Genomic DNA, 25,926 nt, shown 5'->3' with positions numbered 1-25,926 from the left:
TCACAGAGTGCCGACTAAATAATTCAAGATATTTTTTGAACAACCGTTTTTCTTAAGTTTACTCCAAGTTTATTTTTTTCACTAAAAAAAGTTAATCTCTTTAGAGTTCTAAAACAAATGTGAAAAAGGCAAAGAAAAATGAGGATGGATGCATAAATTAATTTAATAATTAAAAAATAAAATAGGCATCTAAGTTTTTAGTTTGATTTTAATCTAACAATTTTATCATTCAGTTTTAAGTTGTTTTAATTTGGTTTTTAGAGTTTTGATGTCTTGTAATGTCCATTTTTTACTAAATATTCACTTCAAAATTCACGGTTAATAATATTAACTATTGGTTTTTTTACTAAATATTCATGATTAGTAATATTAATGGGATCTAAAATACTTATGATGCACAATTTTAAGATCAATTTTAATAGCTATCAAAAATAGTAAAATTCCATTAATTACAATTAATATTATAAAATAAACAAAAATAGTAACAAAATAATATGTTTTAAAATTTTAGATTTTATTAACTAAACAAAAATAGTAACAAAATAATATGTTTTAAAATTTTAGATTTTATTAACGTGACTTGATAAAAACTAATATGAAATTTTGTTAGGGTAATTTTTGGATGGAAAGTTGATTTTGTAAAGGATAAAAAGTAAAAAAAGTGAGACGTGATCTAATTGAATATGACTTACTTTATAGAGAGTTTGAATTGGCAGAGTCTCTCACGTGGGGAACCATTTTCCCCTAATACCATAAATAAATTCCTTCAATAACATATTCAACCACACAACTAAGTTACCATTTCCTTAATTAATATTATTATGTGCAACTCCAATATGGTATTCAAACTTTGCCTTCTTTCTCCACTCAAAAGCATCTTCTACTTCATTTCAATACTTCAATCCAAGATTCTCTTAGGCTGCTCATTATTATTTCCAACTCCTTTTCCAATTATTTCCAACTCCAATATTCCATTCAATAGATTCTAAATATTACCAAACACGCCAAATAAAAACCTTACTTTTCAGTAGCTGTTTTCAAACTTAATAACCCTTATTCAAGCATTTGGGTTGGGTCGGGTCGGATTGGTTCCGACTAGTTTTAATCAACAAAATTATGAAACATGATTCTTCCATAATGTGATCATTAGTTTTAATTATGAAATTAAATTAAATTAAAAAGAATCATGGACACTTGCCCTAAAATATCCTCTTTCGTCTATCCACTGTTTTGAATCAGTCCTCTTCCATTCTTCATTCAATATCCCTATAAAAAGATGCTTCATTTGTGGTTGTTTCATCACCAAACAAGATGGGTTCCTTCAGTTTCTTCCTTTCGTTTCTTTGTGTTTTCTTTGTAACCTCTTATGCCCAACTCACTGAGAATTTCTACGACCAAACTTGCCCTCGTCTCCCTAACATTGTCCGCCGTGAAGTCAAAAGAGCTATCGAAACTGATATTCGTGCTGGTGCTAAACTCATTCGCTTCCATTTCCACGATTGTTTCGTCCAAGTAACTATTCTTCCTTACTTCATTTACTTCCCTTTCCTATTCCATATGTTTTTACAATGGGGTTCATTTTGTAGGGCTGCGATGGGTCTGTTTTGCTAGAGGATCCTCCTGGCTTCGAGACCGAGCTCAACGGACTTGGAAACTTAGGAATCCAAGGAATCGAGATTATCGACGCTATCAAAGCTGCCGTCGAGATAGAATGCCCTGGCGTTGTCTCCTGTGCCGACATCCTAGCTCAAGCCTCTAAGGACTCTGTCGACGTGGTAATCATCAGTTCCCCCCCATTTCAATCTTCAAAATCAACAATAAAAAAAAAGTATACTAATATTTGGGATTTTCTTTTCTGTGTTTGGTGAATCAGCAAGGAGGACCCAGTTGGAGAGTTCTATACGGCAGAAGAGATAGCAGAACAGCCAATAAAACAGGGGCTGATAACCTCCCAAGCCCCTTCGAAAATCTTGACCCACTCGTAAAAAAATTTGCAGACGTTGGTTTAAATGAAACCGACCTTGTTGCTCTATCAGGGGCACATACGTTTGGTCGGTCCAGATGCGTGTTCTTCAGTGGTCGTTTGTCCAACTTCAGTGGCAGTGGGCAACCAGATCCAACGCTGGATCCAACTTACAGGCAAGAACTTCTAAGCGCTTGTACAAGCCAAGACACACGAGTGAATTTCGATCCAACAACACCTGATAAATTTGATAAGAATTACTTCACCAATCTTCGAGCCAATAAAGGGCTGTTACAGAGTGACCAAGTTCTGCATTCAACGCAAGGGGCTAAAACAGTTGAAATTGTTAGACTTATGGCGTTGAAACAAGAAACTTTCTTTAGACAATTTCGGTTGTCGATGATTAAGATGGGGAACATTAAACCATTAACTGGAAGCCAAGGGGAAATTAGAAGAAACTGCAGGAGGGTTAATGACTTGGGAAGTGAAACAGGGCATGATGTTATGTAAATTTTGTCTTCCCTCTTACGTTTGTTTGTTTCTCTCTTCCACTTCCATCTCCTTTCTATAATAAATTAGCTCCACTACATCACCTCACTCAACTCATTCTCATTACTTTCTCATCATCGACTCTTCATGTCTTCTTAATTAATCTCACTGATCTTACACTCCTCAACTTCTCTCCATAATGTAATCAAAATATCTAATTCTTAATAGTGTGAACAGGGAGAGAAAGTATGGCATCGTACAAGTAGCCTTTTATTATTTGTCTACTTATTTGGTGCATCCCTGAATTTCTTCCTGCGCTACAATAAATGATTGATGGGTTGAGTGTCCAAATATAATTAAGAATTTCCAACTTAGGATGACCCACATGAGAGTAGACATCTACTTTTGGATGAGATGAGGAGAAAATAAAGAGGTGGATTCGGTAATAGCCAAGTAAAGTTTGATTTATTGAAAGCTACATTTATTCAGTTGTGTTACAACTAACAACTGATGAAATTGGAGATTATTTAGTGATTACCAAAAATGTTAATGTTAATAATCATTATGTTTTCCTCTAACTAATTAACTAACTTGGTGATATGTAATTAATTGGGAGTTAAGTAATATTTTTTTAAAATGGGCAGTAGAAAATTTAATTGGGTGGAAAATATCTAAGTTTGTTATCCTTTTGTTCTTTTTGTCATTTAATCACTTGAGTATGGACCCAAAAAAATATATAATTTTCTTTGGACAAACCTCTAATTTGTTGTTTTACTAACAAAAACGGACAACGAATATTCGAGGAAGCTAGTGTATTGAAATATATGATTCAATATACATTTATGAAAAATGAATTATCTTGATCGGTATTTATATATGTTGAGGACCAACGGAGATGTAGTTCAAATTATTTTGTACTTTTATTTTACACTAACAAAATAGAATAATAGGCCGATTTTCTTGTATAAGTGTTGTAATTTTAACCTAATTGATTTACTTTTTAAAAAATGGTCAAAAATAATAAATTTTAAAAAAAACAGATTCTATTGATAATAAATATTAATAGTCTATAGAAACTAAAATTTTGTTATAGCTTGTAAATATTTTAATAGAGAATTTTCAAATTCTATATGTGATAGTCATGCATACGTTATAGCGATAGAAGACTATCATTGATATAATCTAAAATTATTTTGCTATAACTTGTAGATATTTTAATTTATTTTTCTATTTTAAAAAAATGTCCTTTTAATTTAAGCTAATTCAACTTTAATTATATATATATATATATATATATATATATATAAAGAGAGAAAAAAAAGGAACAATATAATTTTTCATAAAATCAATAATTTTACTAAAAAGAAAAGATTGGTCTACATAAATAAATAGCTTTAAACTTGTTTTTCCGTAGAGAAATTATTAGTTTCACATCATATAAATAGGTTAGGGTTAATATACATATAGTAAGGTCGAGTCAAAGTTTCACTTCTCCATTTCATGGATTGTTAAAGTTTAAAGTAAAAATTACAACATTAGTCTAAATTTAATAAAATTGAAAGGTTTGATAAGTACAAATTTGAGATCAAAATTGATTTTTCTCCAATGACTCATTGACACGTTGCATCTAAAGATAAAAGTAATTATTGGAGAAGAAACAAAACTATGGTTCTTACCCTTTAACTAGTAATTTTCATCATAAACATTTTAACTTTTGTTTGATTTAAAATACATTATTGTAATTTTCTTTTCTTTTCTCAAAAGAGATATTCTATACTTCCATAACTAGGCATTTGCATTTTCTTATCTAATTTTAAATTTTAAATGCCATTCATATTTTCAAAGAAAAAGCATTATTTCCAAAGCTTCTATTTTTTAAAAAAAAATTATTAAAATACATCATTTGACCAATATGATATAAAATAGATGTGAAATAGATAGATATTGTTAATAATTAATAATTAATTAACCATATCTTTTTTCAAATTAAAATAATAATAATAAAACATATCCAATTCAACTCTAATATTGCAACGTATGTATGTGAAAATAAATAAACAAATTAGTGGTTTTGGATTTAGATTCAACGTAGAAGTTAGCACACTTGAAAATAAATTGATATATATTTCTCCAATCTATTTTATCAATTTCACAACTTCATTTATTTTCACTACATAAAAGGGACACGTATGGCTCACACGTGTGTATGTGTATATGTATAGAAAAAAAAAAGTTGACATAAATAACTTTTAAAAGATAGATAATATTATTTTATCCCAAAATGGGAAAGAAAAAAAGATAAAGAGGAAACTTGGCCATCAAGGAAGAAAAAAAAGGGAAGAGTAGGTGTAAATTTGTTTAGTTTTCAAAATCTATTCATTTAATTTCTTATTTTAGAATGGGTGTCGAATTTTGGTGAAAACAAGAATATGATTATGATTTAGGTGAAGATTAACCTAAACATAATGAATTTAATATTACAATTTAGACTGATCAAGACGTTTAATTCAAACGTGAATTTTGAATTATGTTACATTCCATTTCATTTTTTTTTGTAATAATTTGATTCTCGAAAGGAATTGAATGATTAGGATAGGGTTGGATTTTATGAATTGAAAGTTAACCTAACTCTAGGTTGTGAAAGTTTGGGGAAGGTGTTTAATTAATATTATTATTTTTCTAGTCATGATCTATCATACAATTAATTACTCCCCATTGAAAACTAAGTAAAGGAACTCATCTCTTTTGACTAAGTAATTTCTTAGGTGAATTGTAGTTTACACTTCAACTACTTATAGTAAGTATCATATACACTAATTAAAGTCAGTCATGATCCTTAATTAGATTGTTGAATAATAATTTTCAAAGATGTGTTGTGCTATTTTAACTTTCCTATGTTTCATCATACCCTAATTAGCCATGTTAATTACATTTAAACATATATTCATTTATAAATGAAAACAATAAGAAATTGTGGTTCTCTCAACCACAAATCATTCAATGGTGTTTGGTGAATACATGTAAAAATGATGATAAATAATCATGATTAATGAATAAAAGTAGGTGGAAAACAGTATAACTATTATTATTAAGTTTAATGTGATTGAATAGTTTATAGTTAATAATAATTAATCTTGTTGGGAGCGGCGAATTGGAAAAGTCTTGAATTCAACGAACAGATGTTACATATGGAACCCAACCATATTCAATTCAATGTGGTTGTTTTTCTGAGAAAAATTTTACTTATATATTAATATATTTATTTGTTTGCGTGTGAAACTCACACTCGCTTGTCGTCGTTGTAGGGGCTTGTCCACCATCTAGCCAACCTGTTTCTTTTGTCATGAACTCACATTTTGAGTTGACATGCATCTAAAATTTCTAAATCAATATAGGAAGTGTATATAGCTAGCTAGATGTGCAAAAGCAACATAAACTATGACTCTCTACTTGTAAGATTTACTTACTTTATTTCTTTGAGATCGTTGAATGAAACTGTTTATAATGCATTTATTTTAACATTTCTTCGTGGTTTTGTGTAGTTCAATAGATGTTAAGGTAGTTTAATTTTTTACCCTTGAGATTGTAAGGCATTGTACCAAGCCTTTCCTTAGAGCATCGTTGGTTAGCTCAAAATTCGAGATAATTCTTTTTCTTTTTTTTCTCTTTTAGGATTAAGTGTTTGTTCTCATAACTCTTCTTATTTTTCTTTAGGTTTGGTGATTTCACCCGTAAAATTTGAACTTTGCGTGGCGAACCTAATAATTCATACAATAAAATTTCAATGTTTTCACCTCGATTAAAACAATTATTGTTGGTTGGTTCATAGATAAAAACAAGTGGTAAAAACGAGGAGAACATAACTTTTTTGTTTTATTTTTGTCACAAAAATAAATTTGATAGCTTATTTTAAAAGTCCTTGTACTTAGAACATTAGGAAATAAAATAAATAGAAAAAAAAATATATCCAGATCCAAATCTTTAACTTTCTAAAATGTTACACTTTATCATTAAGATTTGAGTTTTGTTTCAATCCGGTTTCTTCAAGATTTACACTTTGGATCCACGTTCTTATAATATAAAATCTTTTCTTTTAAAAAATGCAATAGAAAAATAATTTAGAAATCTTTATTCAAACAAATCCCCCAATGACAATAAAAAATACTTGATAGAATGAATTATGTATTGATAATAAATCTATAAACTATAAAAACTATACAACATTTATCAAACGACTTCATATATTTCTTATAAGATAAATAAACTATCCTTCTTATTGTCAATTGATTAAGAAGAATGAAATGTTATATCATCTTATCGATACGGTGTAAACTCACTCAAACATCAAGAATGATGTATTCAAAATAAACGTTATTGTTGGTAATCGCCACGAACACAACGGTAAAGAGAAGTTTAACCTTATAAACAAAACATCATCCTCAAGTTTGGTAACTTTGAATTTTTTCTAAAGAAAAGAATTAATACATAGTAATAAAAAATGAATTAAAAGATTCGTTTTGCTAAACTTTGTTTCAGTGGTAATTTCTAAGAAATCAAACGTGAAGGATATAATAAATTATTGACCAAATTTCCCCTCGGGGGCCCTCAATTTAACCTAACTAATTAACACTAACGTATATATATGTGTGTTCATCACACGCCCTAAAGTAATGAAATACAATAATATAGTCTCATGGTCACCACATGCCTAAGTTGAATAAATAATTAAACTAAGGTGTCTCCATCAACTTTGCTTCATTTAAATAAAACTATATTATTATTATATACTAAATTTTCTTGAATTTAACGATTATTAAAACAATTTAAATTATACTTGATTATTTTAGTTGTTTTTTCTAGAAAACAGGCTAAACCCAAAATCAAACTTGGCTGGTAGAGAATAAATAAATAAATGGGAGTGATAAATGGCTTTTACTCATAAAATAAATAAATAAAAATTAGAAAGAAGGAAGAAGAAGGAAAGCATATTCTGAATAAGAAAAAAGAAAACAAATAAACAGCTATCTTTAAATTAAAATTGAATTTCTTAGTCTCTTATTAAGACTGATCAGATTGTGTTAGGTCATACACTACCCCCACATTGATGATGAGATTGAGAACCCTTGAATTAGGGTTTGAAAAGTTATTCATCACACACGTTTTTCTAACATACTATTGCTTCATCAAGATAACCATACTTAAAGCTATGAAATAATCTTATTCAAATGTGATGTTTAAGTTGATTCATGTCTTTTTAAAAAGTTAATTATGAGGGGATTTTAGTTAAAAAGAAAAAAGAAAAGGGATAGAAAGGAGCCAAAATTGAACAGAACATTAAATAAGGAGAAGAAAAAATTAAAAGAGATGAAGGTTGATGGTATCATTATTCTGATATACATCCAATGAAGCCGTATTTGGTCCACACCCGCCCGCCACTCTAATTACTTATTCCTATCTATTATTATTCTTTCACCTTCATAGCTTCATCAAATTTCGTATAATTCTAATAAAATTTTGATTCAATCATTTGTAATGAGGTTGAACTATGAATTATGAATTTAACGATGGTTAGAAGTGATCAAATTGGAGTCCAATTTGTTTTGAATCCATTTATGTGTTTATATAAAGTATGCATATTCATCCATAAATTTTTAAAAAATCAAGGGGTTTGTCCAGCATTGAATTTGATTAGTACATAAAGGACCCTCAATAAACCCCACCAAAACATAAAAAAATTTCAATAATTAAATCCAACTCCAATCTGATATCATATTTCTTGAAATCCTATCAATTCCATAAATTTACCCTAAAACTATAATTAAATTGAAAAGACTTTGTTGAATTAATTTTAACCTTTTCTATTATATTGAATATATATTCAAGATTATGATATAGATTGGCATTCTTCATGATAAATGAAATTTTGAAATGTAAAGATATGTTTGGTTAAAAAAAAATAAGGGTAATTTTTTTTAAAAATAAAAAAAAAAATCAAAGAGGGATAAATTGTCAAACCCTAAACCTAACTCAACCTAGAAATTGTATTTAAAAAAGTTGAATATAATAACTACAAACTTATAACTTATTAGATGTGGACAAACAAATGTGATTTCATTTCATATATGATATCTTTTGTATTTTTTCTCAAGCCAAACTTAATAAATAAAATTATCTATATATTTTCTAATTACGTTTTGAACCTTTTTTTTTTTAATATAGTTTATTGTATCTCTTTTCACTTTTGCTATTTTTGTTCTTCACTCAATCTTTTCTATAATATTTTTTAAGATAAGTCTATAGTTTTCTTAGAACTTCCAAACTCTTTACCCTTTATTATTCTAATATCTTCTGCATGAAGTGTAGTGATCTCAAATGGACAAAAACCATCACTCCTATTCAACTTTACTTTAGTTCTAAAAAAAAAACAAATTTTGTTTACCAATATTTTCTGTTGGTATGTAGCATTGATAAACAGTGATAAATATTTTAATTTATTTTATATTTTTAAGAATGTCCAGGTTAGAGAAATTATTTCAAGGGACAAAACTTGTGAAAATATTTACAAAATTTAGAAAAATATCAGGTATGTGATAAACTAGATTTGTCCGAATATAGATTGTGATAGTAAAATTGCCCCAAAGAAAAATATGGTTGGAAGTGTAGTTGAAATGAAAAAAGTTGGAAATATGAGAAATGGAATGGGAGAGTAGTAAAGGAAGAAGTGATGATAATCATCATCCTTGTCTCCCACATGAACATCAATGCTACTTAGTTTACCAAAATTGGAAAATAAACAAAATGGGAATTAATTAGATTGTATTAGTAAAATTTCACTTTTTTTTTTTTTTAAACATTTTAAATTTCAAAGATCACATTGGGATGAATTAGAAATTTAATGTGAATGGAAGCAAGATTAATAGGATTAGAAATGCAAAATTTGAAAAAGAGATGAATATTATTGGTATGAATTAGAAGTTAGAAGAAGGGATGAAATGTTGAATATCAGCCGCCGGCATGCCCCACTCTGCTTTACCGATCTCTATAAAAACAGCTTCCATTGCTTAACATTTTGCTCACTACAAAATTCAAAAATGGCCTCCTCCTCCGCCAACGCTGTCATCTCCTCCTTTTTCTTTCTATCTCTTCTCATCGGCGGCTCTTTCGCTCAACTCTCCGAAACCTTTTACGATCAAACCTGCCCTCGTTTGGCCAACGTTGTGCGCGCCTCCGTCAAGAAAGCCATCGAAAGCGACATCCGTGCGGGTGCTAAACTTATTCGTCTCCATTTCCACGATTGCTTCGTCAATGTACAAAACTCTACACTTTTTCATTAATCTCTCTGTTCTGTTTTGTTTTTAATTTCATGGGGTTGTTGATTTTGTAGGGATGCGATGGCTCTGTTTTGCTAGAGGATGCTCCCGGCATAGTCAGTGAGCTTAACTCACCTGGAAATCAAGGAATCCAAGGGCTTGAAATTGTCGACGCCATTAAAGCCGACGTCGAAAGAGAATGCCCTGGCATCGTCTCCTGTGCTGACATCCTAGCTCAGGCTTCTAAAGACTCTGTCGATGTGGTAAATATTTTTGATCCAATACATTCGTATCGTTTAGCTCATCGCCATGCTTTAAATCTGTTACTGCTGCTTTGAAGCAGCATGACCAAGTCAAAATCTTGCTATTCCAAACTCGTATTTGACATATTTATATTATATACGTAAAAATAAAAAATGTTCGTAAGTGTAGAAATCTTTGTGTTGAATTTTTTATTGCTTACTAACGTTTGATCTCATTATCAGCAAGGAGGGCCTAGCTGGAGAGTGTTATACGGAAGACGAGACAGCAGAATAGCAAACAAAACAGGGGCCGACAGTAACTTGGCTAGTCCCTTCGAAACTCTAGACCAACTTAAAGCTAAATTTAGGAATGTTGGGCTCAATACCATGGATCTCGTCTCTTTATCTGGTAAAATTAATTAACAAACAAATGAATTTAGCAGTAAATGAATTGATGGAAGTGTGGTTAGATTGATGAAACAAATTTCAGGGGCGCATACATTTGGACGATCGAGATGCAGATTCTTCAGCCACCGATTTGCGAATTTCAACAATACAGGAAGGCCAGACCAATCATTGAACCCAGACTACAGGAGCTTTCTTGAAGGGGTTTGTTCAGCAGGAGCAGACACAAGAGCGAATTTCGATCCAGTAACACCGGATGTGTTTGACAAAAATTACTACACAAATCTTCAAGTGGGGAAGGGGCTTTTGCAGAGCGATCAAGAGCTGTTCTCAACACCTGGAGCTGACACCATCGCCATTGTTAACAGCTTTGCAGAAAGAGAAGGAACATTCTTCAAGGAGTTCAGACAGTCGATGATCAATATGGGAAATATAAAGCCATTGACTGGTGGACAAGGGGAAATTAGAAGAAACTGCAGGAGGGTTAATTCAAACTCTGGTTTGTTGGGTGGAGAAGGAGAAGGATCAGAAGGCCACGATGTTATGTAAAACTAAAAAAATGAGCTGCCTGTTTCTGCATATGTGGTGTTCATCATATCCATAACTTATAATTAAGCATAATGTGTGTGTTAATTTAGTTGGGTGTTTGTGCTTTCTTCCATGAATAAAACTGCAGGGGTAGGCTCATCTTTTGTTTTGTTTTCATGGATTCATCTTCGTCTTTTTCTATATTAATTAAGCTTATTGTGTTGTCGGGTGAGTTCAATACACAGGTTAATAAACGTATCTAAAGAAGATGATGAATGGAGGATATAGTTTTATTTTTTATTTCAACTTTGCAGTCTTTTTATATTAGTCAATATGCAACAACCAGATGACAATAATGGAGAAAGAAGGAAAGTCATTTAGTAGCGAAATATGTAGAAGATAGCGTTCATTACGAAGAACAAACGCTGTTTTCAAATCCTAAAAAACCTCCAACCAGTTTTTATTTATCTATTTAATTAGATAATTTATTTATTTTTATTTGAATCAAACCTATTAGAGAAACCCATTATACATACTCAATTTTATGTTAGTTGAACGATGTTCATCTTGGCATCAAAAAAATATATTTTTCTATTACATATGAAATTCATATGCACTAAAACAAGTACCTTACATTATGTTTAATCAATTATTTTTTTAAAAAAATTGTTGTAAATGATAAAACATTTGAAAATATAACAAGATTTCATATAACTATACCAACTATATAGATATAGATAGACTTTTATCTTTTTTTTGTCAACGTTATCAGTAGATAGTGATAAAAGTTAATAATTGATATTATTTGAAATTTTTCTATATTTTATAAACATTATGTTTCATTTTGCTATTTTAAAAAACTTTCTTATTTATTTATCTAATTGATTAAGTATATGATTTTTTTTTTTAAATAGCAAATTCTATCACTCAATACAAAATTTTGTTATAGCTTATAAATATTTTAATTTATTTTGATATTTTTAAAAATGTTGGTAGCTTTATTTTAAATAACTATAAACACCAAATAAACATAATTCAAGAATAATTAAAATATATTAATTGTCATCCCAATTAATATACCGTGGCATCCTACTTTACACCATATTGTCATTCCAAACAAAATACGGTTGTAATATAGTAAGTTCAAATTCTTCATAATCTTTTAGTTTTAATACTTTTCAATCTATGTAAATGTTTTATAATAAACTTATCCAAAATCGATTTAAAAAAATTAAAACTCGTACAATGGTAATACGTATTAAATTAATTAATATTCTATTAATAATTTGTTGGAATCCACCACCTTCTTTATATATATAAGTCAGTGGCAGTGGTGAAGAGAAAAATTAATAGATAATTAGTATATTTAAACTTAATATTTTTTCTTTAAAAATTAGAAATTCAAATCACAAATTTAAATAACTATATCTATTTGTGCTCAAAAGAAGAAGAAAAAAAAAAAAGTTAATGTGAGGCTATAAATAGCCAAAGTCAATATTGGATAAATATAAATAATGAACGTTATATTGACTCAAATTATTAATAATAAGAAAGTCACAAATTGGGATTAACTTATAAAATTGAATCTTATGCTTAAACATTAATATCAAAATACATAGTTGGTTTTGCTTATGCAGCCTCCGCCAAATCCCACTCTGTTTTGGTCTCTATAAAAGCAGCATCCACTCCTCAACCTTTTGCTCACTTCCTAATTCAACCATGGCCTCTGCCGTTGCCTCCTTTTTCTTTCTTGCCCTTCTCTTCCGCTCCTCTTTTGCTCAACTCTCCGAAACCTATTACGATCAAACCTGCCCTCGTCTCCCCAACATTGTCCGTGCCTCCGTCAAGAAAGCCATCCAATCCGACATACGTGCCGGTGCTAAACTCATTCGCCTCCATTTCCATGATTGCTTCGTCAATGTACAAAAACTCTACACTTTTTCACCATCATCATCATCATCTCTCTCTTTTTTTCTACTTTTAATTGTATGGAGATTTAACTTATTTTGTAGGGATGCGATGGCTCTGTTTTGCTAGAGGATGCTCCTGGCATAGTCAGTGAGCTTAACTCACCTGGAAATCAAGGAATCCAAGGACTTGAAATTGTTGACGCCATTAAAACGGATGTCGAAAAAGAATGCCCCGGCATCGTCTCCTGTGCTGACATCCTAGCTCAAGCTTCCAAGGACTCTGTCGATGTGGTAAATAAATATATTTATTCGATTACAGTACTCTTCTTCTTTCTTTTGTTAAATGGGTATTCTTTGTTTCCCTTTTGTCAGCAAGGAGGGCCTAGCTGGAGAGTTTTATACGGAAGAAGAGATAGCAGAATCGCTAACAAAACAGGGGCGGATAGTGGGTTAGCCAGTCCCTTCGAAACTCTAGATGAACTCAAAGCCAAATTTGCTGCTGTTGGGCTGGATAGCACTGATCTCGTCGCTTTATCTGGTAAAATGAAATGGATGAATTGAGCAGTAAATCAATTGATGGAATTGTGAGTAATTAATTTGATGGACAGGGGCGCATACATTTGGACGATCGAGATGCGTATTCTTCAGCCACCGATTTGCGAATTTCAACGGAACTGGAAGCCCCGACCCATCACTGGATTCGAACTACAGGCAATTCCTTGAAGGGGTTTGTTCAGCAGGAGCAAACACAAGAGCCAATTTCGACCCGGTAACACCAGATGTGTTCGACAAAAATTACTACACGAATCTTCAAGTGGGGAAGGGACTTTTACAGAGCGATCAAGAGCTGTTCTCTACTCCTGGGGCTGACACCATCGCCATTGTCAACAGCTTCGCTGCCAGAGAAGGAACATTCTTCAAGGAGTTCCGGAAGTCAATGATCAATATGGGAAATATTAAACCTTTGACTGGAAAGCGTGGGGAAATTAGAAGAAACTGTAGAAGGGTTAATTCCAACTCTGGATTGTTCGGTGAAGAAGAAGAAGAAGAAGGCCATGATGTCATGTAAACATAATTCTGTGCTGCTGCCTGCTTCTGCTTCTTCATCTTCCTTCATTACGTCCATAACTATAATTAAGCTTAGTTTATAATTATGTGTGTTAATTAGTGTTTATTTTTACCTAATACTTATTTTTATGTGCTTTTAATTGTCCTCATGTCATCATAAAATAAAGAAAAAAGAGATTGATTTCAAATTACAAGTGGAACTCATACGTTCTTAGATTTGTTACTTTAAATTTAATATTCTATCTAGTGAATTATTTATCTATCTTAAAGTAATTAAACATAATTTCAAAGTAAATTATTGGTATCTATCTATTATTTTCATTGATTACAAAATTAAATTTGTACAATAAGATTATATCATTTCAACTTTATATGTTTAATATGTTAACCACTTAAGATGTTTGAGCTATGCTCATGAAGTGTTATCATTATATGGTTAACAATCAATGTTAACATGAGTTTAATTATGGTAAAAAGAATAATTATTGGTGAGGAGAATGAATTTAGTTAGGTTTTAAAATAGGAAATAGTAAGAACATCTATCATTTTAAATAGATTTGTAGTTGTAAGAGATAAAACTTGATTTGTTTGACTTGGATTTGGTCTAATGGCTACAACTTGAATAGGTTGATGATCATTTGGAGTTGGTAGTTCAAATGCCTCTATGAGTATTTGAAAACGAAAAATACTAATTGTCATGATGATATGAATGAGTAATGGTGTTTTAAATAATGAACTTAATTGACTAAAGAATTGAGCTTAATTAATAAAACAAAAGTTACAAATTGCGCACTAATCAAATTGAATCTTATACTAAAACATACATTAAAAAAAAAAAAAAAGTTGCATCTTCCAAACATGTAATGCAAGGTCCATGGCAATTCATCGATTTAATTTGAAAAAAAGAAAAAGAAAAAACCAAACGAGATATTAATCACTAATTTCTTTAAATTAACATGAACAAATTTCTATACTAAACTTTTGAGCTTGTGATATGAGTTGTTGATTATGATTGTATTGCATAACTATAATTGTTATTTAGTAATATTTTCTAAAAAATACAAATATATAGCAAAATGGGTGAAAATGTATTAACCATAAATCTTAATTAGGTTTTGGTTTAAGAATGAGAAAAGGCTGAATTTGATTGAATTGGATCGTTGTATTGTACATAGTCTCACTACATGGGCCGACTTGGGCCCATAAAAGCCCTCTTTGTCCTCTGCTTTTTGTTTTTAAATATTTAACAATTTAATTGAACAAAATTTTCAAAATATTTACAAATATCATATGACTATACATCTAAACTTCTATATTTGTGTCTATCATAAGACACAAATACGATACGACATGGACATAGCGATACACCATATTTTAAAAATCTAAAACACGACACGACAAAAATATGTTTATTAAAATATTCACTTTTATTGTAAAAGAAAATTCATAGTAAATAAATTGATACATCTATAGGTTTAAAAGTAAAATTAAAGTTATTATGATTATCATATATGCATGTCTAATACAGTTGTTGGACTAGCAAACGTCTAATTGGTGTCCCCCAAGTGTCCAACACACGTTATCTAAATAGATACTGATAGTAATCTATTTTGGTCTATCTCGAATCATTATAGATAGACGGTAATATTTTATAATATTTTATAAAATATATTTTGGTTCAATTTGCTATATTTGAAAATAACTCTATTTTAAATTTTTAACCTCAAATTTTATTTTGTAATATTTTATAATAAAAAAATCAATTTTCAAATTTACAATTAATTTATAAGGATTTTATTTTTCATGTAATATTAATCTTTCATCAATAAATTTTTGAAAGATTGTATTTTGTAATATTAAATTTAAGACAACAAATAATCAACATCTTACCAACTTAGATACTATTTAGTCCTAATACATATTTAGGTGCTGACAACACTTATGTTAGTGGCAGCTCACCAATTCCACGTCATTAGAGAATAAAAAATAAAATAATTTATCACCTTATCCAGATTTGAATAACGACCTAATGAGATTGAGTAACTTAAATGGCAAGATACACGAAATAGGTTAATTTTGTGATATCCTCAATTTGTATGAGATTATTGTCGGAGATATATCGACATACAATCAAAATCAATGATTACTCGATCCACGTTTTCAACGATAATAGATAATTTTTTAAATTCTTTCGGTTATTCAAAAACATTCTAAAATCTAGATTATTGAAATTTGAAGATTTTGTATAGAATAGCGACTTATAATGAAAAAAAAAAAAAAGTAAATGTAGACTAGATTTTTACTTGTCTATGAATCCATTCATGGTTGACTAATTAGTTTATGAAGAATATGGCCCAGTGCCCTTCTCTTCATGTTAATAATTACTACCTAATACATACACTAAATTTCTTAATTATTTATGTCAAATCAACTTTACAAGAGTGTGACTAATTGCTAACTAAATCAATCTTATGTTATAACTCAAAAGTTTAATTGATAACAGTTTTTGAATTAGGATCTGTTATATTAATTTCAACTCATTGTTGTTATATATATGTATAGATGTATCTTCAATGATTAGAGAACTATTTAGTTAAAACTTTTTGAATCTTTCCATCTATTATATAAAATAATGATAATTGTGGTAAGAAACAGAAGCATTGAAGTGAGGGCATATTGAAGAAGGGTTTTGATGGATAGCAGTTTGGATCCCACCAATCACATGGTATATTATCTTAAAACAATATTATAATCTTTCTTCAATTCAAATTAAATTATGGGCCAAGAAAATTTGAATGTCCTTATCTTTAATATGTTTTGTGTATATTAGAATAATAGAGAGAAGAGACAAAAGAAAAGGTAGGCAAAAGGATCAATCCAAGAATTAGCAGGTAAAATGGAGAGAGAGATCAGGTAGCAGCAGCCTCCTACTCTGACCTAAACCACAAAACCTTCCTTCAGCAGCCACACTCCATATTTCTTATATATACATATAAAAAATATTGTGGTATTTTTAAATTTTAAAATGGTCTTTTTCTAGTAAAAGATTCTTTGTGAATATAACAAGGGAGAGAGGAGTATGAGATTAAGCTTTCTTCACTTTAAACCCTAAGTTGACAATAGTTCTGAATAGTAAAAAATAAAACAAAGTATCAACCAAAAGAGGATTAAAATCTTGTATTCTTTTTCTCCTCAAAAGTTCTAATTGACGTTATAATTATTTTTTAGTTATGATGAACATACACTACTCTTCACTCACTTGCTTAAGTTTTGCATGGATGTTCACGTTGACATAGAAGATAAATGTTAGAGGTGAAAAAAATATTAAGTTATCTCAAAACAAATCAACAAATAGAGAAATAACTCATGTAGCCTAATTGTAAACCGAACTCAACCCAACCCATGAGATATTTATTTAGCTTAGGTTGGTTTAATTTAGGTTTTTCAAGATAGTTAGATCTATCTCTTACTCGTACGAGACTATCTCTTTTGTCTTATGTATAAAGAGAATGCAAATTTTTTTAGCTTTTTCAAGGTGGAATTTTCAACGACTTGGAAAAAATGATAAAAAGAGCATGAGCGTAGAAGAGAGTTGTATAGAAAATTGTGTTTCTCTTCTTCTTATTACCTTTTAGTTTCATAGTTTCATGTTTAATTTTTTGAAAATATATTTTTAAAATTAGAATTTTAAAAAATGTAAAATTTACAGACAAAAGTATAGTATTTTATAAAGTTTAGTCCATTAAAAAGCAAAAAAGAAAAAAATGAAATAAGATGGATTGGATTATTAGAGACCTATATAATTATCAAATTGAAATGAAATAACTGTACTAGCTAGCTAGTTTTAAAAAATAAATTAATGAAGGGTTAGAGTTAAACTAAAATTCATATATTTAGATATAGTTTCACTTTTGCTTCTCACATTAATTATAGTAATGTTTGTGAAAGGTTTGAGGTGATCATCTTGATTTGGACACCTAATGAAAAATAAATTATGATCAAATTGGTTAGTTATTCAAACAAATTAAAGTCCTAATATATCTATATATATATATATTAAAACAGTAAACATGAAAAGTAATCCATCATTAAATTTGTTGACTTTTTGGAAAAGGGGACCCCTCCTCCTGTCAATTATAAACATATATACATAATACATACATACATCAATTTCTTGAGTTTGAACAATGGAATTAAGCAATGTGATAAATGTCACAAAATATAACAAAAGAGACCCACAAAAAAATTTATACCATATGTTATGAGTTATTTTGGATCAAGAATCACATTGAAGATAAAGCTCTAAATAGGTTAGCTCGATATGGATTATGAAATAGGAAACTGCAATTACAAGTATGAGAGACAAAATTGACTTTCTTTAACTTAACTAAACAAGAAACTTTCAAGGGCCGGCCTTATAACAACTGTTCATCTTCTTCCTAAAAATTGCTTACTCTAACCCTCTCCAATAAACTAATTTAAGCAATTGAGTATTGGAGTGGTAGACAAGATGGTGTTCTATTCTTATTTTGTTTTGTTTTGTAGGTGATCTCTTTTTCAAATAACTCATCTATCATTTGGTTGACTAGATTTAATTTTTGTATCAACTAAACGATAGAACTTTTGCGTTCGAAGTACAAAGCTTATTTGTATGATAAAGCTTACCTAATATAGAGAAGAATCAAAAAATATAATTACAAAATGAATTGAGCACAATGCTATTATTTCATAATATTCTTTATATATAGATGTAGATTTAAAATTTTTACAACGATAAAGGCAAAAAGTTTAAAATACATTCTCATATAATACATAGAATTATTCACTAATTACTTTTGACATGGAACGCCATGCTATCAAACACTTTGGGGCGGCTTTCTTCCTCCAATAATTCCTCCGTTTTACATTTTTATATAAAATTTAGGAATTGAATCAAATCACACATTTATAATAGATAGATATGTTTGAAAGCATACAGACATACATTATTAATCAATGTCTTAATCAAAGCATGCAACTATTCAAATTTGTCAAAAATCAGAGTATGTTTCACTTCATTTAGAATTATATTATACATTACATTTATACATACGACACACAAAAACTTGACTTCCTATATCCTTCTCTTCAACTTCTATTTGCTAACTACTACACATCATATTATTGTATTATTGTGTATACTATAATTATTTTATTTACACGAGAATATACAACAACTTCAATATATCAATAATAATAAGAATCATCTACACGACATTAATAATCATAACCCCCATTGTTATCAAAAATTTAATATCTCTTCCCAATTTGAAAAGTAAAAGCTCCAAAATTATTCTCTCTCCTCACTATGTTCATCAGCCTAATCACGTAAACTCTCGCCGGTGACTTAGCCACCACCACCTTGTCATATTCATAACCCAATTATTCTTTTTCTTAGTAACAAAAAAAAAATCTATAAAAGGACCTGCTTTTATCCACACAATCCCTCACCAAAACAAAAGCACACACGATGGCTTCCTTGTTCAGAGTTGCTTTCTTTTTGTTTCTGGGGTTGATGGTTAGAGCTTCTCAAGCTCAGCTCTGCCCCACGTTTTACGACGAATCATGCCCCGACGTATCCAACATTGTGCGCCGTGTGGTACAACAAGCTTTGGTCTCTGACGAACGTGCTGGTGCCAGACTCATTCGACTTCATTTCCACGACTGCTTCGTAAATGTAAATTTTTCGTATTAATTGTGTACTAGTACACTAATTAATTAGCAAAGTTATTACTATATGATAATATGTTTGTTTGAAAATCTTTCAGGGGTGTGATGGGTCGGTTTTACTAGAGGACCAACCTGGTGTGGTGAGTGAGCTTGCCGCTCCTGGAAATGCCAATATTACAGGGTTTAACATTGTTAATAACATCAAAGCTGCAGTCGAAAAGGCTTGTCCTGGTGTTGTTTCATGTGCTGACATCTTAGCTATAGCTTCCGTGGAATCAGTTAATTTGGTAATTAACTTAATAATTAAAACTAAACCATGTCGAAGCTGTTACAATAATGTAGTTGATGACAATTTTTAGTGCAGGCAGGAGGACCGTGTTGGGAGGTACAACTAGGAAGAAGAGACAGTAGAAGGGCAAATTTACAAGGCGCAATAGATGGCCTTCCAAGTCCTTTCGAAAATGTTACACAACTTAAACGCAAGTTCGATAGAGTAGATCTTGATTCTACTGATCTTGTTGCCTTATCTGGTAAGTATATATACATAATTAAACCCTATCGTTTTAAACCAAATAATAATAAATATCATATTATAAATATATTCTCAAAAAAGACACATCAGGTACACTAGTTTATGTAGCCCACGACCACGTGCATGGCTGCTTCTAATTATTCTTCTCTCATGCATCATCTACATATATACTCATTATTGAGTGTATTGTAAAGTATAGTATTTAGATCACAACAATTCAGGACATTTTCCTTTTTTATTTTATAATATTTAATTTTATATTCTTACTAATTTGTTTTTAGTAAGTATTTTTTTAAAGAATCAGAAATTGAAAGTGACTCATGTTTTTGTATTCAACACATCAGGTCAAGCAAAGGGATTGAAATTATTTTGATTATTCCATTCCATCGTCCTGCGTACTAGCTGTCAATCTCTAGATTTTTGTATGCATGCGTTTTCTTTTTTATTAATTCACTTTGTTTTATTTGAACTATGTCTTAATCATACTTTTTCTTATCAAAATTATGATGATTTCTTTTTTTGTTTAGGGATTTTTTACTGTCTCAATTATTTGAATAATGTGTAAGATCGATTAAGATGTATTCAAAATTTCCTGAATCAAATTACTGTGATATAACTCAAATAATTGACCTCTGCATGCGCGGCCTCCTGTCTTTGGGATGGGAACCTTAGCTTTGGTTTCACCCAAAGAAATGAGATATTATGAACATTGATACGTTTTTAGTTCCTTTCCCTTGTTGGCCACAGTGTCATGAGAGTACGTGTACGTAGGGAGCTAATTTGTACAAAAACAATGGTAAATTGTTTGAACATAGCAAAATCTATATGATAGACTTTAATCAGTGGCAAATTATCCCTTTTGTCTTTTACCAATGATATGATCTATCTTAACGTAAATGTAAAAATGTGATGTGATAGGTGCACACACATTCGGGAAATCGAGATGTCAATTTTTCGACCGACGTTTAAACGTTTCAAATCCAGATAGCACGCTGAATCCCAGGTATGCACAACAGCTCCGTCAAGCTTGCAGTAGCGGCCGAGACACGTTTGTGAATCTGGACCCCACGACTCCCAACAAGTTCGACAAGAACTACTACACAAACCTTCAGTCCAACACCGGCCTTCTCACCAGTGACCAAGTCCTTCATTCCACTCCCGGCGAAGACACCGTCAAAATCGTCAACCTCTTCGCTGCCAGCCAGAACCAGTTCTTCGAAAGCTTCGGCCAGTCCATGATCAACATGGGAAATATCCAACCGTTGACTGGTAACCAAGGAGAAATTAGATCCAATTGCCGAAGGCTGAACTAAAATTATATATATGATATCATATATGGTGGTTCCGTTACGGTCAAACTCAATTGTATTATAATAATCATATCTTGTTTTTGTGGTTGCTTTTTATTGTTCGAGGGGAAAAAGTGGGTTTTGATCAATTTTCTCTTGTGGCTTAAAATGAGAGAGTGCATGGGGATGCCAAACATCAAAGCTCAAAAACATATAGTGTCTTTTGTTCTATATATGATCAATAAAAGTGGTGTCTTTCTATTTTACAAAAATGTATAGTGATCAAACCAAACGCACAAGCTGCTTTTTCAACTGTTACTATTGAGGGTGAGTATCGACCGGTCCAAATCGAGTTTTCGACAAAATTATTAAAGTTTTTTCACTTGTTTAAACCGATAGATTAACCAATTAAGTTGTTTTGATCGCGAGGGACAAAACGGAAAATGGTCGACAAAGAGAGACATGATGAGGGAGAGAAGTGGCGAGGCGTTCGGGACGTAGGAGAGAGTGACGTTTTGATGAGACAACAAGCGACAATTGACGCTAAAAAATAACAAAATAAGTTTGATCAGTTTAGACCAAATTACTTATGTCTCTCAGTTTAGACCAAATAATTTTTTGTCGGCATACGAACAATGTTGATTTTGTATATTTAACAAACATAATTTCCAAACTACTCAAGTGACTTTGATTAAATTGGTCAACTTGATAATTGTACGTACACTACTCAAGTGACTTTGATTAAATTGGTCAACTTGATGATTTTAGTACGTACGTGATGTTCACGGCCTACAATTAACCTCTTCTTAATAACTACTAATACAAATTTTAACTACTTTTTAACTTCTCTCTTTCATCTAAAGGTACAAAATTATTTGCTTAGAATAATCTCTTATCATATTTATGGTTGGGTTGAGATTACCTATTGATTAGGGTTATTAGTACATGAAGTAAGTTTAAATTTCTCTAGGCTACACGTCTTAATTATTCTCTAGTAGTAGGTTTCAATTATTTCAATCTCTAATGTTTGAAGTTTTCATTTTCTCCTTTCATTTATTTCAACAGAAAATTGAAATGGAAAAAAGCAACATTATATTTTAATTAAAATACACTGCCATTCATGAGGTGTAGCAATCCAATTTTTGCACACTTCTAATTTTAAAATCATGAGGGGATGATAATTTCAAGCCAGTGCCATGGCTTGCAATGTTTAAGTGTTCCTTCATCTTTCTATTTTTAAATTATGAGAAACTATAACCAAGTTTTAGTGTGTTACATGTTTCTTTGCACATGTTCTCTTTTTAAGTTCACTATTTGTTTTTTTTTTTTTTTTTGTTTCTTTTATATCTAACTAATTTTTGTTCTAATCCTATTATCAATCGATAATTTTAAGATGGAAAATCACATGTTTCATCAATACCTAATCCGATCTTAGATCCCATGAGGTTCAAACAAATATCTAAATTGTTGAACCTACAAAAGTACTATATCTTAAGGGCATATATATATGAGAATATCACATCTAAAAACATAACGAAACCTCAAAATCTTAATTATAAAGATAAATGATATAATAAGATCGTTGGTTGTTTAAGAGATAAATCTACATACTCATTAATGAGTCCCTCTAAATCGGATTGTGATAAAAGTAATTGTTATTAGTGATGTATTTTTTCATTTGTAGGTTTGATGATATAATATCAAGTGAACATTATATGTAAATAAATTTTTTTTTTGAAGAAAACCAATGTATATATTGAAATAAAATTATGAAACTTACATGTATCACACGTGTAATAAGCTAATCAATTTAAAGTATCGTCTATAGTTAGATATTCGTAACTCATAATTCATAACGGTTGAACTAAAATAAATAGAAAGAGTCCAATTTTTAATGTAGAAAATAAAAGAAAAATAGCAATATCTCACTGTCACAAGTCTTATTGGATAGTGTTGTGAATGAACATTGATTAATGATGAACTTAGAAAATAATAATAATAATAATGTTGGTGTAGAAAATTTAATGCAGGAGTAATTACACAAATCTGCTAACCGTTCTCTTGACTGCGTCTCTGGTCAATCATGTTAATTTGTTTGGTTTATGGATAAAATAAAATTTAATGATGATGAAGATTCCCAAAGAAAAGAGGGAATGGTAGAGTGTTAGAGTCATTAGTTAAAATGTCAAATCCCATGCATAAATTAATTTGTTTGACGAATCCCCCCATTTATTGGACCCACACACCTGCTTGATCTTTACCCATTTCTTATTCACCTTTATATCTTGTTCGTTTGCTTTGGGTGCTTCGATCGGGATCGAGTTTTTCAATATAAGTTTGTGTGATATTTATGCAGAAAGGACTTCGAATGTGATCTCTTAAACGGTGCAGTTGCCTTCGGTGGTGGAATTCTGTCATACTTATACAACTACAATTAAGAAACAAATGAAGTGCTAATTATTAACTCCACTTCTATCAGAGCTAGAAGATATTTTATGTGCACAGGAGAACAATACGAAATTATCCGTTCAGTTTGCTACAACATTCTGAAAACATGGTAGGTGGATAGGGTTGACTAAGTAGACAACAAATGAGTCTCATATCTCACTGTTTAGTTGTCTAGTTGAAGGTTGATATGGATAATTGTTGAGTGTGTATACATATATACACTCAACATACCCAGTCTAGTTGAAAATACACCTTTGATCATTTGATATTATTTACATAAATACTTGACTCTTTTTCTTATGGATGAGGACTGAAGGTTGTATGGCTTTTGGTTATTTTGTTCTCTCTCCAGTACTGCTTTTCACACAACCGCTTCCAGTCTTATTAATTCCCATCTTTGCAGTACATGAAAAGAATATTTGTTACTAATTATTAATCATTTTGTAATTTGATGCATAAGGGTAGATTTTAATGATTGGGTTAATTTTATTTCGGATATACCAAAAAGTAATAAAACACCTCAAATTTTCTTTCAAGTATGAAAACGATGAACACAGAGAAAACAAAAAGACAGATGAATGTGCATTAGAAGAAAAAATGTGTTTGTTCTCTTTATGCAACATGGAGATATATGTGTTGACCTAGGCCTAAACTGCCATGCCCGATCCCCAAACCTCTATTCCAAGGATGAGGTCGAAACTCACTCTCCTCATTTGATGAATGAGACATATTACTGTACTTATGCATTGTAGTCCATAGGCATTGTGGAGTACCATACCGATGTTCAAATTTTTCTTGTTTTACAAGTCAAGTCTTCCTTTCAATTATAAATGATAATGAAATCAACAACTATATAAAAGAAACTTTTTCATGATTGATCAACTATTTTACCATACAAGATATGACTATGGTAGAATCGAACTTTTAATTTCAAGGTTGCTAGTAGAACGTGTACAACTAATTAAATTATATGTTTTTTTCTCTTTCTTATTTTGGTCATTTTAAATTATTCGAACGTGTAAGTTCATTTTAACATAAGGTTTCATTTTGATTTGGTGCTTTAATCAAAAATTAAGATTTCGTTTAATATAATCTATTTGATTTTCGTTTTCTCTTTTTTAAAATTAATTCTTAAAAAGAAAGATTCACTTTTTTCCTTTTTCAAACTTTAAAATTAAGAAAGAAAATTGAAAATGAAAAAGAAAGACTTTCAAAAAAATAAAATTTATTTTTTAAAAACAAAAAGAAAATCAAGTTAGTTTTTTATTTTAATGAATAAAATTTTAAAAACAAAAAAACAAAAACAATAAATTGAAATTGAAATGATAACAAAAAAATGAGAAAAACTAAATGTTTCACATTTAAGTGAAAACATTACAAATATTTATAGGTAAATAAAATTACACCAACTATACCACCACCACACCAATAACTTATATTATACCCTAACCTCAAATAATTCTCCAAAAATCATTAGGCTAAGGGCACTATACCCATATATAAAATAATGGTCACTAGCAATATTAATTATTACTTTTTAGAGAAAAAACTTATCCAATTACTCGTAAATTTACCTACATGAGAAGCTAAACAAAACATTATTATATCATCCGTACTTGATTCAATATCAAACCTAAAAAATAAAACGTAAACATTCTTATATCAACCTAGACATTAATTGACATTTAACTAATAAATTTTTATCTACATGCATGTAGCTAAAATTCTTACAAGTACGTTATATTTAAAATTATAATTATAAATATTTGTTGTGGATATTGTAATTGATTTTAAGAAAGAATATTAAATGCAATTAGAATTCACAATCACAAATTTCAAAACTGGTATCAAATTAAATCGGATGGAAGGAGTTAATTTATGTACAAATTTAGGATATTGGGTTAAGTATGTAATGGAGAAGGGAGAAAGCAATAATAGAGAGAAAAAGGGTCCCATATATCTATCCATTTAGCCCACCAATCACGTGGATTACAATTCTAGAAAAGCCTTTTTGATGTAAACTCAAAAGATAC

At 30.2% G+C, this 25,926-nt stretch overlaps 4 protein-coding genes across 4 annotated transcripts; all 4 read left to right on the top strand.

Moving 5' to 3' along the window:
• Nucleotides 1-1,435: 1,435 nt before the first annotated feature.
• LOC101212230 (peroxidase 2-like) lies at nt 1,436-2,559 on the top strand (the record flags this gene model as incomplete). The annotated part of the gene is given in 3 exon segments (NM_001308881.1): nt 1,436-1,512; nt 1,587-1,775; nt 1,874-2,559. Coding segments are annotated over 3 exon segments (866 nt in total), but the record flags the coding sequence as incomplete, so codon positions are not given.
• Nucleotides 2,560-9,504: 6,945 nt separating this feature from the next.
• LOC101217543 (peroxidase 2-like) lies at nt 9,505-11,237 on the top strand. The gene is made up of 4 exons (XM_004151535.3): nt 9,505-9,759; nt 9,837-10,025; nt 10,248-10,413; nt 10,495-11,237. Exons 1-4 carry the CDS (start codon nt 9,544-9,546, stop codon nt 10,956-10,958), a joined length of 1,035 nt encoding a protein of 344 aa, XP_004151583.1. The 5' UTR covers nt 9,505-9,543; the 3' UTR covers nt 10,959-11,237.
• Nucleotides 11,238-12,585: 1,348 nt separating this feature from the next.
• Nucleotides 12,586-14,145, top strand: LOC101217781 (peroxidase 2-like). The gene is made up of 4 exons (XM_004151536.3): nt 12,586-12,857; nt 12,950-13,138; nt 13,220-13,385; nt 13,456-14,145. The coding sequence occupies exons 1-4, from the start codon at nt 12,657-12,659 to the stop codon at nt 13,914-13,916; spliced, it is 1,017 nt and encodes a 338-aa protein (XP_004151584.2). The 5' UTR covers nt 12,586-12,656; the 3' UTR covers nt 13,917-14,145.
• Nucleotides 14,146-19,237: 5,092 nt separating this feature from the next.
• On the top strand, nt 19,238-21,717 carry LOC101212717 (peroxidase 2-like). Its single transcript, XM_004142101.3, has 4 exons — nt 19,238-19,631; nt 19,723-19,911; nt 19,989-20,154; nt 21,075-21,717. The coding sequence occupies exons 1-4, from the start codon at nt 19,425-19,427 to the stop codon at nt 21,467-21,469; spliced, it is 957 nt and encodes a 318-aa protein (XP_004142149.1). The 5' UTR covers nt 19,238-19,424; the 3' UTR covers nt 21,470-21,717.
• The last annotated feature ends 4,209 nt before the right edge of the window (nt 21,718-25,926 follow it).

The sequence above is a fragment of the Cucumis sativus genome, chromosome 4, assembly GCF_000004075.3.
Source record: "Cucumis sativus cultivar 9930 chromosome 4, Cucumber_9930_V3, whole genome shotgun sequence".
NCBI classification, from domain to species: Eukaryota; Viridiplantae; Streptophyta; class Magnoliopsida; order Cucurbitales; family Cucurbitaceae; genus Cucumis; species Cucumis sativus.
The sequence above is the reverse complement of the archived record's forward strand: the minus strand, read 5'-3'. Positions and strand labels throughout refer to the sequence as shown.